The sequence below is a fragment of the Erithacus rubecula genome, assembly GCF_903797595.1.
Source record: "Erithacus rubecula genome assembly, chromosome: 4".
NCBI lineage: Eukaryota > Metazoa > Chordata > Aves > Passeriformes > Muscicapidae > Erithacus > Erithacus rubecula.
Genome location: NC_136686.1, coordinates 57,626,412 through 57,642,325, shown reverse-complemented (window position 1 = coordinate 57,642,325; position 15,914 = coordinate 57,626,412). Strand labels below are relative to the sequence as shown.

Here is a 15,914-nt window from a genome sequence, read left to right as displayed (position 1 = left end):
TCATAAGCAAAGAGGCAAAACAAAGAAGATCACCAAAACTTTAGAGTTACAAAAATAGCCAAATGCATATAGCTATTTATAACCTGGAGATTTATTCACAGAACACTTTTAGCCTCTTAACCCCAGGGAAACAAAGTCTGATGCCAAGCACTAATGTATGTAACAGAAATACATCCTTCTGCTGCTTACTGACCAATCCAAGTGCAGCTGAAGATATTAGGATTCACTTACTAGGATTAACAGGTTATTTCAAGTGATGCACTTCTCCCTGATAAAACAGATACACCATCTGTTTAACATCATCAACAGGAAGATATAAGCAGACAAATTACTGATGACACACTGTATGTAGTCTCACTCCTATTAGAAAATTCGTGTATCCAAACTGTAAGACAAGCTGTATTTTCTGTAGGAACATTTCATCACAAAGAATTTCAGAACATTAATTAAAGTACTTTCAACAAGTCAGGTTTTCCAATTAATTACTTTTTCCAGTTAATTATATGACAGATGGATAAGACACTGGCAAATTTGGAACAAAACGCAAGACTCAGCAGCATTACTTTTCAAGTGACCAATAACATGCAAAAGTAATAAAAGGCAAGGTACCAGGCACAGAGCTTGACACTATGGACACCAAGTTTCACTGAATCTGATACACCTGGGTAACACCCACTCAAAGGCTAGGTATGAGAAACAGAAATAAAAGTAACCCTGACAGTTCTAGTCATATCTAGGGGATAAATTTTTCCCCCAGCTCCTTTGTTTCTCACAGAAAAGACAGCAAGTAAAACACCAAGAAAATGAATGTGACAGCATAAATTTTGAGTGACCAGAAGTTCCCTAACATTTTGATTCCCAAACGGAAGATCAAGGATAAGCTGTAGTCAGATTGCCACTGTTTTAGGGTGGAAAAGGGGGAAAAAAAACCTCAAAAGGGTAAAGAAAACGAAAATATGAACACATGTAAAACACAAGAATACAAGAGACAAGGTCAGAGACGAACATGAAGATGCTGAAATTCAGGACCTTTAAAGGGAAGCAGAAACCACGTTCTATCTATCACCCGACACAGGCTCGGAGGCAGCTCACGGTACGTTCGAGCAGCTCAGCGGAGAGAAGGCGCCTCAGAGCAGAGCCCAAGCACGGCCAGGGCCCCGGAGCGCACCTGCCCCCCTGCCGCCCGCACCGACGCCGGCGGCGGAGGACGCGGCAGCGCGGCACCGACGGCTGCGGGACGGCGCGGCCGCTGCTCGGCCGACCCGCGGCGGGTCCGCGGCGCCGCGGGCAGGGGCCGCTCGGAGCCGCGCTCGGACCCCGCGCCCCGGCGGCGCCGGCTCCCGCCGGAGGGAACCGCGGCGCCGCGGAGGCCGCGGGCCGGCCGCCCTTGCCCCGCCGGGACTCCCCGGGAGGAGGCGGGGGGCGGCAGCAGCCCCGCTCCCGCCGCCCCGCCGGGGGACCCGAGGCAGCCCCGCCGGGGATGCGCGCCCCGCGCCTCCGCCGCGCCGTCCCCCAGCACCGACGGAGCACCGCCGCCTCGCCCCGGCCCCCCTCCCGCGCCCCGGTCGGCCCCCTCCCCAGAACTCGGAGCCCCGCTTCTCCCCCCGCCGCTGCCCCGGCGGGGCCGGGACGCCCCCGGTGCCGGAGCCCCCCCCCGCCGCCATCTCACCGTTGGCCGGTGCCGCGGGGCAGCGCGCGCCGCACGCAACGGCGGCGGGAGCGCGAGGCGGCGGCGGGAAGGCGCGCGCGAGGCAACAGCTGGCGGGGGAAGCGGGCGGGGGGGAGCGGCGCGCGCGTCCAGGCGGCAGCGGCGGCAGCAACAGCGCGCCACCCGCGCGCGCCGCCGGGCCGGGGGCGGGGCCCGCGCGGGCCGGCAGCCAACGGTGGCCCCTCCCGCCGCTGGGGCGGGGCTGAGCCGTGACTGGCGGCCTTGGCGCCCGACGAGAGCGCGGGGGAGGCGGGGCTACGCTTGACGGACAGGCGGGACATCGGCGAGGCCGCTGTGACAGACAGCCCCTCCACCAATTGGCGGCGGGGGCGGGGCTCCAGGCGGACCCACCGCCCGCCGGGAGGAGCCACCCGAGCTCGAGGGGCGTCACCGACTGCTGAGGGCAGGGAGGCGGGATTAACTTGAGCGACGTGGCCGATGCCCAATGACAATGGAGAGTGGCGGGACGCGCGCCCCCGCCGGCCAATGGCGGGGGCGGGGCGGATGAGGGAGGCGGGCCGTTCCCTGAGGCGGAGCGGGAGGGGAGGGCCCGGCGCCCCCTCAGCTGAGCGCGAGCCCCGCGGACCGGGGAATGCGCCGGGATCTGCGGTAGGTGACGGGCAGCGAGGGGGGTTTCCGCCTCGGGGACATCTGGCTCGGCCGAGGAAGCGGTGCCTGGCGTGAGGCCGAGGGATGGGCCGAGTTTGTGAATCCAAAGCCGTGTTTAAAGGGGGTTTTAACCGGGGCCTACCGCAGTATTTCTTTCGAAGTGTTAAATTACCCATACGATTGGAATAGGCTCTAAAACGGTATTTAATCGAACTGGGGTTCTGTTTAATATGGTCTCACCATAATAAAAATTTCAGGACATTTTTAGGCGATGTTCAAGATTTAAATCTTAATGTATAGGTTCATGTTATCATTACTGTTGAGCTGAATATCATGTGTAAATTGCCCTTCTCTTTATTTTTTTCTTCTAAACAGGACAGAATTAGCTATGATAATATCCTCGTTACGCAGATCATCCCACCAAGGTCAGTGATGCTCCTTGGATAGTTTCTCCTCACTAAAAATTTTCATTCCCTAATTATGTCGGTCCTATATTAGGAGTCAAGAGCTTTTTAATTTTCACACTGACATCCCCTCAGCGTTCCCACTGAAGAGCCAGTTCAGACCTGTGGCACAGCTGCATCCTTTTCCCAGTGTCACCCATCTTGTTGGGATAGCTGGGCTCTAAGAAAGAATCTGCCCATCACCTTCCATCATGGGATGATGCATCATATAATCAGTTCATTGTTATGTCAGCTCTATATGCAGCTCACAGCCTTCAAAATCTGGTAGCTTTCTTTACTTGCACTCTAAGATCTCAAAGGTACACTTGGATTTTCTTGAGTTTTCATCTAAAAACACCTCTAAAACTGACTGGAGCCTTGCAGTCCTGCCCAATCTGGCAGTAATATCTATTAGGTCAGAGACTGGCAGCACCACTTCTTCCCATGCTAAATTTTCTGCCTGTTTTTTCCAGTTGTTGCAAAGTGGTCCTTAGCAAACTGAAAGTGCTTTCAAGTGAGCATCCTTCAAATTGAGTAGCCCCATGTAATACATCTTCAGGAGCTTTGTGTTTCCTCCAGAGACAGGTGATAGCACCTTCTTTGAGTATCTGATAACCCGATACTTCTAAGAGTGTTGAGTTTCTTTTTCCTTTCAGACCCAAGTTTCCAGTCTGTTTCTGTTTGGTTTCTGCTTTCTCCAGTTTGCTAATAAGAGAGTCTCCTTCTTGTAGTGTTTGTGGCTTTGATTTCTAGAACTGGTTTTGAAAAACATCCTCATGAAAAAGAATGTTGAAACTTCATTTCAGACCACGACTCTTCACTTTAGCCTCAGACTTGCACTTGAGAATATTGGAACCATTTTCAAAATACTGTAAATGTTTTAGGCCAGACATAGTAATCGTTCTGTAACCCCTGTCAGCTGGTTTAGGTTTGTTTCTGTAACAAGAGCAAAACAATGCTATCTAAACCTCCTCCAATTTTTTTGTCCACTAAACTCTTCAGTTCTGCAACTCTGATTTAGATTGTTTTAGGCAAAACTGGATATTTTCCTTACAAGAAATCCTACTGCTGTCCACTAAATCAAATCCATCCAAACTTCAAACCCAGACTGAACAAAATAGGTCTGTTGAACTGTCTATCAGAAGATGCAGATTTAAACTGTAGGATGATTTTAGTGATGTACAAACTAGTTATCTCCTCACTGCAACGTAGCAGGTCATCTCATAACAAGTTGAGACAACAGCTTTTACTTCCCTGCTTCCAGTAGTAAATCTTATCTGGGCACAGAATTTGTTCAACTTCAAATAATCTGGCAAAAAAACGATCCCAGTTAAAAAGAAAAAGGTGGCGGTAGATTGTGCTTGTAGGGTGAGCTCAGCAGCTATAATCAGGTGTGTGTGCATTGGTAATAACAGAGGAAGCAGCAGCAGCTGTGGGCATGGAGGGCACAGAGGGGAAGCAGCTCTTGTCCTTCCTTCAGCATCTGTGCTGAGGATTTGATGTGTGCCTCAGAGCACAACATCTCACTTTCAGTAATTCAAATGTTTTTGTAGTCTGGAACAAATCAAAGCTCATTTTCTTGTGTCAGGTGAAAGACTATTAGTGTTCTAAAGGAAATTATTAAAGATTTTAACTTAATTTTTAAAAATAATTAAAATACCTATTTCAGCACCATTTCACTGGTAAAAATTAATTTTCATAGCATGAAATCTAGAGGAAGTCCATCACACTTCTGTTTTTCACACTTGAAAGGCTTTTGGCAGTTACAGAGGTAGAAACTTTCCAGTTAGGAATGTGAAAACTTAGCTTTCATGACTGTCATGGGAGATGCATTTCTCTTGTTTTTCTTTCATCATGACTACAGAGAAATTTAAATATCCTACCCAACCAATAAACCTGTCAGCCAGTGTCTAAATACTTGAGATACCTGCCAAAAAGCAAACATTATCTGTAGCTTTTAGTAATTTCAAGATTGCTGGCTGACAGAAAGCTGGGCAGTGCTCACTGGCTCAGTTTGAGCCCAGGTCACTAAAGCTGCAGCTCTGCAAACTGCAGGATCTCTCCGAGGGTTTCGGTTCTCCTTTATGCTGGTTCACATTTTACTGTGGTTATTTTGTTACACAGAAAGCATTGTTATGTATTGTTTTCAAGTGCTAGCTATGAGTGCCTCACTACGGGTGGAAAATGGATCTAAACTTATTCATAGCATTCAAAAATCCCCTAAGTGAGTCTGACAGCTTGTTTAGGATTAAAGTACAGTTTGTTTCATAGAACAAATTTAGATTAAGGCAGTCACACAGCTGACTTAAGGCACTCCAAGGGAATGGTGGACTGGAACAAACACTCTTCAGCTGATCATGGTAGTTATGAAAGTGCTAGGAAGCAGTATGTGGGTGAGGAGTGGGAAAGCAAGAGCGAGGAGTTGGTCTCCTTTATGGAATAAGCCTCATGGTGTAGTGCCAAGTTTTGATGCCTTCCCTCCCCCTTTTGTTTTGTTAGGTGTTGCTGACAGCGAAGGGCTTCCTCTCAAAGCTGTTTAAATGAGAATGTCCCTGGCGCAAAGAGTGCTGCTGACATGGCTTTTTACCTTACTCTTCCTGATCATGCTGGTGCTGAAGTTGGATGAGAAAGCACCGTGGAACTGGTTCCTCATTTTCATTCCGGTGTGGATATTTGATACAATTCTTCTAGTTATGTTAATTGTAAAAATGGCTGGGCGGTGCAAGTCTGGCTTTGACCCTCGCAACGGCTCCCAGAACATGAAGAAGAAAGTCTGGTACCTGATTGCAATGCTGCTGAAATTGGCCTTCTGCCTCGCCCTGTGTGCCAAGCTGCAGCGATTCACCACCATGAAACTGGCCTACGTGTTCATCCCGCTCTGGGCCTTGCTCATTGGGGGCATGCTTGAACTTGGATACAATATCTTCTATGTACGAAGAGACTAAGCTATGCCAGGTGGTTTCCAGTGCCAAGATTGGCACCAAATTACCAGATTATTACCATTTTGCCACAAATTTGATCTTCAGACTAGAAAGCCAAATGAGGCAAGCTGGAGACTTAAGCTAAAGCAGGCTGAAGACTGAAAGTAGACTTGTTTCATTTTTTTATTTTAAAACTCACATATGCTCTTGTAAATAAAAGTATTTGTTCAACATAAGCTGTTCTAATATGATTACTGTTCTTTGTTACATGGAATAAGATACAGGTTCTTCACCTGCAGGTAGAAGACCTTGTTAAAGAAACCACAAATGTTCTACTCAGAGCATTCAGCACATTGAGTAATCCTAGGAAAGAGGACTAGCATTTTCTGCCACTTATGCTGTAAGTCAAGAAATAACCAGTGGACAGTAATTTCCATAAGGAGCTACATTTGCTCTAAAAAATCAATAGGAAGTGACAGGAGCCAAGAGCAAGGAAAGGAATAAAGTAATACACCTTTTTTTTTCATTTTTGGACAGTGAGATTCCATTACCAGACTAAAACTAAGCACTGTTTTGTAAGCTGCTGAAATAGCCCTTAACCAGTGTGTGAACTTCAGGGAACCCAGTTGGCAGCTGAGCTGTTACAGCAGTCCCGAGATCCAGAGAAGAGGGAGACATGGTGATTCCTTTCCAAGTGAGAAATCACCAGTGTTGCTAGAGACTGAAAATGCAGGGCAAGTTCACTGCTGCAATTGTACCTGCCCAAAGTGGTACTTGAATAAGACAGTTTTTAATACCTGAGGATGTGAAATGTTTGTTGTTGAAGCCTTGGCTTCATGGAGCTCTGTCAAAGTCAGATGTGAGGAAATTACCTTTTTCAGATAACAAGTGAATAGGACTTCAGGAAAGAACTGGAATTGCAAGTGTATTTTGTAGACTGAAGTGCTCTTTCAGGAGATACAGTAACACCAAATTCAAATGTAGCAGTTATCTGGGACATTATTAACATCCATGCTGAAAGTACTGATCCATTTACAGCTCCTAGAGACAAAAGAATGTCAAGTGGATGAAAAACAGTCTAGGGTAACAGGACAGTCCTAGACCAAAGTGTCTCACTAATAAAATTTTAATTCTGTACATTTTGAACTGTACTTGTCTGCAGAAGTCTTCCTGAAGTGTTTGGATTTACTCTTGCTGTTTCATCACACAGATGTGGGTAAAAATACAGAGGAACCATATTGTGGAAGACTGTTGAAAGACCTTTATCTAAGAAAATGACACGTTCCATTAGAAGGCAACGAATCTTAACAGGTAACAAATAATCTATAAAATGAATTTAAATCGTATTTATTTCAGAGTGGTTGACTGTCCTACCTTGCTAATGGAGAAGACAGGAGAAGACAAAGACAAAAGAATTCTAAACCACAGCTGTTGTTAAAAAAAAGTAAAATATTTGTAAACCCTTTATTTTTATTATAACAAAACATCAGGTTTTACTAACAAACCCATGTACCTAGCCCCAAGATTGAGCATCAGGTAATTTATGGGGAGTGCCTGGCAGCAATAGTTGTTTTTAGGAGGCATATCTATGCACTTCTGAAAAATACTTAATGGAAGGACCTTGCTTGTGTTTGAGACTTTTTACCCAGTCATGTGAGGCTCCTTTGGTGAACTAACCTTCAGTTTTGAGTGGTTTTTCAAGTAAAATTGGCACTTGTGACTAGGATGAGCTGTGGGAGGGGCAGAGCACATGAATGTCAGAAGATGCTGTGAGACCTGCTGGCTGCAGGAGCTGTGAGGGAGCAGAGCTGTGCAGGTGCCACGGGTAGGTGTGTGTGGGGTGGAGAGAACAGCCTCCATCTGCACGCCCCCCTTGGGGCTGTTCTCAGATGGGAACCCAGGCCCTGCCTGGAAGGGAATGGCACTCCATGGCAGGCAGCTCAGACCTTGTGCATCTGGTATGGCTGCTTTCAAAATTTGTGAACAAGAGTATCTAAAGCCAATTCAGGTAAACTTTGATAACCCACTTAACAAGCAGTGATACAAGAGTGTAAGAAGCACCTCAGACAAGATGATTTTATCTGCACACACACATACACACACTTACCTGTGGTAGGTATGGGACCAAGTATAAAATAACACCCATAGTCCTCTACCATCTGATGATTCTGGAAGAAAAAAATTCCAAACCTCCTTGTTCCAAGGATGCCAGAACACCCCTATGGCTGCTCAGGAGAGCAGAGCAGCTTTTCTCAGCCGAGCTGATGATGGTAATTGATTGTTATGACATAAAACAAAAGATGGAAGAATAAAAACTGGCTTCATTGGAACTTGGTGTATTATTAGCAAGATAGGCTGTGAATGGTGACTCTGCCCCCATAATAAATCCCTTCTCTTCCACAGATGTAACAATTATCTGAAAGTTTGGCATCTCTAATTAACTAGAATCACACACAGTCCTTACAAATCTCCTGTTTAATTGTCGCCTCTAATTCAATAGAAAAAGATCAGAAATTTCAGTTCTGGTTGTGGGTTTGGCTTTTTTTTTTTTTAAGGTTTACAAACTTTGAAATAAATGATGTGGGAAGCTGAAGCAGATGCCTCTTGCTGGTGTTATACAGAAGTCACACACAGCCAGAGAGAAGTGCTCAACTTCCCAAGTTCCTTATCCTTACAGGGAAACTTGGACAAGAGCATAGCCCTTTTGAGAATTTCGTATCATATTTAACAGTGCTGTGATCTTTGTGCACACAGTGCTGCTTCTCTGCCTTTTCAGAACTTCACTCAGGATTTATATTACAAAATACACTATAGCCCACTGTGACCTTTCCAGATGCCACAGGAATTAATTACATATGTTCAAAATTACACTGTTCTCAAAGGTGCTGGTCACAGCGTGGAAGTGAAACCAATGCTCCTGACACATTTTCTTAAATTTACCAACTGATGTTCAGTAACAGGATAAAAGAAGTGAAAAGCAAATTTGCTGAAGGTGGCAGGGAAAAGGAAAGCTCCATGCTGAACTGGAGATGGCTCATATTGATTTGTGATATGAAGGCACAAGGATGTTGTCTCAGCTCCCTGCAGCAGCTGATGGGGCGGGGGGGGTAAGCAAAGGAGGTAACTTGGCCTTGAGGAGCTGTGTTTTAAACTGCAATTCAAAAGCTTGTTGAAACCAACTGGAAGTATTTCTCTGTACTGATGATATATATTGGACATGGGGAGATATATTCCACATAATTTCCATCATTTATAGAAGTCTGAACACTTCAGTGTGCAGTGCAGGGGAGTATCTGCTTTTGTCTGATTACAGAAAATACTTCACACACGTGTGTGAAAGGCCATGAAACTAAAATTTCAATTGCCAATTCATACTGGTTTTCTTGATTTGTCACCATTTTAGAACAGTATCCATACAGTTTAGAATATATCTTAACTATTTAGAAAAGAACAGTTTTATATTATTTTCCTACTTGAAAAATGCAGTTATGTGACATGTACATCTCTACCTATAACAAAATTTAACCTGAATGTTCTGAGAATGTGTGCAGACACACACAGAAAATGCACTGCCAGGCACAGAGGGCAGTATCAAAGCCAGAACTAGCATAGGACAGGGTACACAACTGTTTGAGACATGCATTATCAGTATTATTTTTTGACACGTCTGCATCATAGTACAGAAGCAAAATGTTTGCCTAACTTTGTGAAAATGTTCACATTTCCAGTGTAAAACATTGGGTGACACAAAGTGGAATTGAAAGTGAAAATTATGAAACTCCCAGAAGCTCAGGGTTTCAACATCAATATAATTTGAGGAAAAATATCATGGCTTTTCAGTAATAAAGCTCCTGAATAACTGAATCCTCAGAAATAAGTTGTTTGAATTTACTAGCATGGAAAATATAGCATTATCACATAACACATCATGCTTTTTAATTAAGATTGCAGTAAAAACAACTATGCTGAGTTGTGAAAAGAACATTTGCACTTTTTCACTGTAACTTAACTATTTTTTAAGGTTTTGATGGAGTTCATCTCCCATTTAAGCCTTGTAGATCTGAATGGGCTTGGGTATCAACCTGCTGCTGAAAAGCATCAGGCTTTGAGAACTAAGGCAACTTAAGGCATCTCTGTGGCTGGACCACTAGAGTACTCTTCAATATAAATTCTGGATTTTCTCCTTGGACTTGTACTGAAATGGGATAAAGAATAGGAAAATCTGCAACTCAGTAATGCCATTCCCTCTGATCTGCCTTTCCTAACAAAGCCAACATCCCACACAGACTAATGTAAGAAAAGCTCCCTCCAGTGCAGAACAGCAAAAGAGTGAGAAACAGGAGAGCAAGGAGAATGTCAGCTTAGTTCATCAGCCTTAACTTTCATCTCAGTGTTTCTTCTGAAGTTCATGAAAAAATCACCACTTAAAGATGTTTCTAGTCTAAAAATTTCATCTCTGTGATTAACTAGAAGCCTCAATTGCTTCAGTTCACACTGGCAAGTACCTGAGTGTTACTCCTGCTTGCTAAGGGTGAAGATTTAGCAGCCTTATGTTACACAGTCTCCCACACACAGGTCTAATTCTCAAGATTTTCATCTCCAGACACCAGGAACAGCTTTCTCTGCTAACTGCCCCACTTCATCTCAACACAACCAGATAAAAAAGCTCCCATAAAAATCACAGGCCTGACCTGCACCCAACATGGTACCGTCATTCCAGTGGATGGCAAATTAAGTTATAAAACATAGTATCAAAATAGCTATTGAAAAATCAAACTGGATAAAAATAGAAGTTTAAACTGCTGTTTTAATCAATGTTTGTATCAGATAACTGTACACCAAATATTAAAGGACTATTTAGGACTAACGCCCTCATCGGTAGGCTCATCTATCAGCATGACCAGAACAAGAGAAGATCAATGTTTAGCTGGCACTCAAGTACAGCACGGCTTCAAAGCAGAGATCATATCAGCATCAAAGCACAGAGAAAAACAGTGGTTAGAATATAATACACTAAATTTGCAATGGCAGTATCCCTGATGATTCTAACAGAAACAGCAATCTAAATATTGTGGAATTAATCACTGCTTCTGAACAGAACATAAAATAACTTGCATTTTTAAGAAAAATGAAATGAGTGACTGATGGGAATCAGTTCCCCAAATATTCCCACATATGCTGCAAATTCAGTGGGATCTGCACAAAATATCAGTAACTTCTATACAATTTTAAAGTGCATTTCATCTGTTTAAGAAAGTAATAAAATCAGCTGAACACAGTGACTCAATCAAATCAAACATTCTTGACAGTCATTCACAGCAAAGCACAAAGCAGTGAAAATTTGTCCTTTCCATTTCTAGCTTGGATACATCCTGGTAAGGTACTGCCTAAACACAAGGCTCTCCACCTAACCACTACAGGAAAATAAATAAAATGACACTTGAGAAGCTTGAGGAGTTCCTTGATCTCTTGATCACAATCAGTAAGTACAGTGTTCAGCCTAGCAGGGTCATATGGCAGTGTACTTATCTCACAACAGTTCATTTTGACTTCATTCAATGAACAAGGAAAAATCATGGATTTATTTTGGTCAATTCAGCAACTTATTCACATGCAGATATTAGAAAACAGTCATTTTGACAAATGAATACCAGTCTTGTGTTTCTTGGAAGACTTACTCAATTTTCCAAATCTGTAATGTTCAGATCTCTTTCACAGCATTCTACTATTTCAGATTTCCATTTCCTACATCTTTTGCAATCCCAACTTATTTACTGTGCACGTGTATATCCACTTAAAAATCAACTTTATTTATCACCAAGGAATTCTTTCACAGATGAAGAATTAAATCGCCCTCTAAAATAATACTTTATTTCTAATACTAGATAGAATTAATATTTCACTTAAAGTAGTATTGAAATATTCGCTATAGTAACAAGGAAGGGAAAATCTGCATGCCAGCAGTACCTGCAATGAAAATGTTCTTTCATAGTCAATTTTCAGGCATTTGGAGGGCTGGGGGTGACACAACACTGAGTAACACTTGTATGTAACACATGAAGTCAGTCACCAGTGAAATGCAAAATATCCAGTAATATTAAAAGAAAAAAAGTAGCTACCCCCTTGAAAGCTCTTTTAGCAACTGTAACAATGCAATTCTTTGCTACCCAAAAATATGTACCAGGATCTAGGAAAACATCTAATTTTCTGCACATCATGTTATTAACTGGAACACCACTGCACGTGCAGGGAGATAGGAAGAGCCCCAATGTCCTCAGGCAGCTCTCTGCAATCTGCACAAGAACAAGGGCCAAGAGAGACAACTAAAACACTGGAGATTTCAGCCAAAATAACAAAGATTTATATCACCAAAATCCAGAGAAGGGGGAAAACCAATAAGCAAGGACTCATTTCAGTACAGCAGAACACATAAAAGATTTATTGCTGATGCAAAAATCTGAAGATGAAATTGTATGCAGCAGGAATAAAGGCTATAGCACAGGACTGAAGCAAGGCTTTTGTCAGATTAATGAAGAGTAGTTTGGGAGGTGAAATTCTCCCCTCTCAAATGACAACCTCATTAAAATGAACATACCATGGGGAGAGGACACCATTTCTTTTAAATCTTTTCTTTAAAAAGCAAGTAAAAAGTCAGTCAGCCAGCCCAGACTGCTGATGTAAATGCAAAGGTAGGTCTGGTAGCCATTGATAAACCCAATACAATTCAAATTCTGTCTGCGAGGAATTCTGCCTAAACTGAGAATCTAGTCTTTCTCAAAAAACCAAAAGAATACATAAAAAGTGAAAAAAAACCCTGCCACTTAAAAAAAAAAAATCTCTTAAAATTATGAAAGTGGTAAGAAAAAATGGGTTGAACACATGGGCACTTCAGAATCAAAATCTCAGGACTAAGATAGCTAAGCAGAAGTTCAAGATCACATCAGCCAAGACCACTGGGCAGGTCTCCAAAAGGAAACAAAGTTCTACTCGTAACTGTAAAGTTGTATTTGCTAATCATTTTCAAAGATTTATTTCTGTCTGGACAGGGCCTATGCTGCAGAAAGCTGGCAGCTGTCCTGTGGGCTGTATGTCCACACTTCATTAAAATCTGACAGGTTACCAAAAATTATTTGAACCTGAATGAATGGTCAGCATATGCATGACCAGCACCATTGGTAAGACTGTTATTTTGAGTGAAATAAATAGTTTTGGGGGTTTGTTTTGTGTGGGTTTTATTTTAAAAAGCAGTCATCTGGCAACATTGGTTTTGCTAAAGCTGGAGCCCTCATCTATCCCATCTGGAGAGCTGCATGCTTGGTGCAAACTACAACCTGCAGCTCTGCTCTGCTGCTGTTCTATGGGCAGCACAGAGAACAGGAATGGAAGGCCAAGTCTCTGTATATGGATATTCATGAAGCCAGAGATTACAGGTGGAGGCATTATTTACAGAAAATCCAGAAAACAATAAAGGGAGCCAAGACCATATTCCTGCTATAAGGAAGGCTCAAATTATTACATGAACAAATTAATTTTTTCAGATCAGAATCTACTAGAGCAATAATTTACCACATCACACGTGAATTATTTGCTCATGGCAAAGGGGAAAGCAAGACCCCTGAGGCTGAAAAACTGGTAGTAATCTCTTAGCCAGCATTAAAGAAAACAGTAGTAAGACTTAAGGATGTATTAGCCACATCCAAGAGACTCACATTTCTATTGCTTCTCTAATACATAATTATGGCTCTGTAGGAGTAATGTTTAGCAATTCAAATATTGATTTAATCAATGATTCCTTGACAGACCTATTTTGGATTAAACCAATCAGGGCAATCACCTAATAAATAGCTGATTTTAGTGCCACCTGTGACTACGCAGCAACATTTTAAATTTTAACAACCTATAAGGAAAAGAACATTTACAACTGAAGGACCTCAGGTAGCTGAACTGGACATCGCCTGAAAATCACCTTGTTCTATTGCTACAAATGAAGCCAAAGTGACCACTAAGTGCATCAAAGTTTAAAAACTGGGTACTTAAAAGATGTACAACTTTCAAAAATGTTATACAGAAAAATTCCAACAAAAATCAGAGATACAGAGGGCTTTGAAAATAACAGGCCTTGGATGTGAAGTTTGACATATTTAGCTGAAGGACAGGCTGTAGGGCAGCTCACTGCTGTGTGCAGCTACCCAAGAGAGATGCATCATTTGGCTGTGTTTGAATTACACAGGAGTATACTACACAGAGAATAAATAAGTTAAATGACAGAGTTACCAGATCAGATGCTAGCTAGCCTTGAAATCCTCTTTCCCTCAGAACACAACTTAAAAGAATCCAAGTGTTCCATAGATGGGAAAAGAGAACAGTTGACTTGGACACTGCTGTTATTTTCTTAACGAAACACCTCTTGCTTCCAAACTGTGACTCATGAGGAACCTTCCCACTACACATATTGGCAAGCCTCTTTATTGCCTGGCACTATCAGCACAGGGAGCAATTCAAATCCAGCTATGTCTCTGTGAATTACAGGTCACTGTCAAAGTTGAGGCCTTTTTAGCTTGGTAAGTAACCCTTTATATATCTTTTAATTGCAGTCAGATAACAGAATTGAGGGAGTGGTTGCTTTTTTGGCATATTTAGTGAGTTTGCTGGATTTGGTTGGGTGGGGTTTCATGAAATGGAACTGTCTGCTCTGCTCAGGGCACAGTTCGAAGCCCAGGAGGGAGTTTGCTCCCTTGCACCAGCTCATCTAGAGATGCAGGCAGATACAGGTAGTGCTGGAGCCCACTGCGTGCCCAACTGCCCTCCAAACAGACCATGTGTCTCCCTGTTCCAATGAGTATCTGACAGCAGGAGTTTGGGGAGTGCCTGGAACAAGCACCTGTAAAGAATCATGTGAAGGGAGGACTGACTGATTCTGCCTTCTGGCTAACCTGCATTTACCAAGATGCCTCTACCTGTTTGCTACAGCTCCTCACCCTCAAGGTGTAAGGGCATCCTATGCATTAGTGGCAGGTAGAAACAAAACCACTAAGAGAGGCAGTTGAACTGAATTATTTTTTGCAGACCCAAAAATAAAACCAATATGTTATTATGAACCTTTATTAAGCGGCTCACATTTCAGTATAAATCACACTAAAAAGATTCTTAAAAAAGATATTTACACTACAGTGCTGACACATTTAAAATGAAAAAATTGGTATAAATAAGCTCTATGGAAAAGCCTGGAATTGTCAAAAAGAATTCTGGCTCATCTTACAAAAAATATATATGTTAAATGTCAGCTCTACTCTAAAAACCTACAACTCAAAATTATTTAAAGACTTCTTTATGTTAAACCTGCAGTGTTTACAGTGCATCTGGACCTAAGTGCTTTGATACTTCACAGTTATGGACAGGCACTGAGGAATGTTACAAAGCTACATAACTATTTTCTGTAACAGATGCGAAGACAAGTCACAAACTTGCCTCACAATTTATGATCTTTACATTATTACATCATTAAGTTTAAAAAGGAATTTAAAACCATATATACAAATTTAGCACAAAAAATCATCCTCTCTTTGTCCATGCAATTTTGGATATGATAAGCTAGGTTGTCTTGTGTCATCTGGATGTACGTGACCTCCAGAGCACAACTTGCCTTTTAAGTCCTTGTTGCCGGGTTCAAATTTAGAATCCATTTCCAACTTTAGTGATGCCAACTCAACGTGATCCAGCCTAGCCTGAACATTCTGTCCCCCGACGTCATTAGGTGTCACTGTCTTTTCAGCAAGGTCAACATTCATGGGCTCTTCTTTTACTCTGAGAGATGCAAGAGGTTCGTGTTTTATCGGCAAAAGTTCCTGCTGCAGGTACTTGGTCTGCAGAGCATCTGGAAATTTGGTGTCTTCAGAGGTATCTTTGCTCATGGTACAAATTCTGTCAGTCTGAAGTCCAACAGCTGAAGACTCGGGGTCTGCAGAGGTCCCTGCTTCAACAGTACTTGTGTTTTGAGAGAGTTCTTCCTCTGAATGATAGAGCTTGAGCCGGATGTGCCAAGCCAAGCTACACACAGCTGAAACTGTTTTGAACTGGTGCACAACATTCCTCGGGATGAAATAAATGTCATTATCGAATAACTGGATTCTGGCGTATCGAATGCCTTCCCTTCGCAGCTGATTAAGTTTTGCATCATCAACCCACTGGACACACTGTAGGGAAAAGGTGGGGGAAAGGTGAAAATTCTCACTC

The 15,914-nt window shown here is 42.8% G+C and overlaps 3 protein-coding genes across 8 annotated transcripts in view; 1 reads left to right on the top strand and 2 right to left on the bottom strand.

Moving 5' to 3' along the window:
• The window catches only part of PHTF2 (putative homeodomain transcription factor 2), a 60,154-nt gene extending 58,321 nt beyond the window's left edge, over nucleotides 1-1,833 (bottom strand). For 2 of the 5 annotated variants that reach the window (XM_079303147.1, XM_079303151.1), the window contains exon 1: nucleotides 1,670-1,808. The gene's annotated coding sequence lies outside the window, so the exon portion shown is untranslated. Of the gene's footprint in view, nucleotides 1-1,066; nucleotides 1,295-1,669 lie in introns of those variants that run through there. The other 3 variants (XM_079303150.1, XM_079303148.1, XM_079303149.1) reach the window with 3 other exon arrangements.
• Nucleotides 1,834-4,617: 2,784 nt separating this feature from the next.
• TMEM60 (transmembrane protein 60) lies at nucleotides 4,618-5,915 on the top strand. The gene has a single exon (XM_079303189.1). The coding sequence runs from the start codon at nucleotides 5,301-5,303 to the stop codon at nucleotides 5,703-5,705; it is 405 nt and encodes a 134-aa protein (XP_079159315.1). The 5' UTR covers nucleotides 4,618-5,300; the 3' UTR covers nucleotides 5,706-5,915.
• An 8,852-nt stretch (nucleotides 5,916-14,767) lies between these two features.
• The window catches only part of RSBN1L (round spermatid basic protein 1 like), a 44,016-nt gene continuing 42,869 nt past the window's right edge, over nucleotides 14,768-15,914 (bottom strand). For both annotated transcript variants that reach the window (XM_079303139.1, XM_079303140.1), the window contains one exon: nucleotides 14,768-15,874. In XM_079303139.1, the coding sequence (XP_079159265.1) occupies nucleotides 15,221-15,874 (654 nt within the window). In that variant the 3' untranslated portion in view covers nucleotides 14,768-15,220. The remainder of the gene's footprint in view (nucleotides 15,875-15,914) is intronic.

What these genes read in the sequence shown, in the direction of transcription:
- TMEM60 (XM_079303189.1), top strand. Translation starts at nt 5,301, where the DNA reads ATGAGAATGTCCCTGGCGCAAAGAGTGCTGCTGACATGGCTTTTTACC.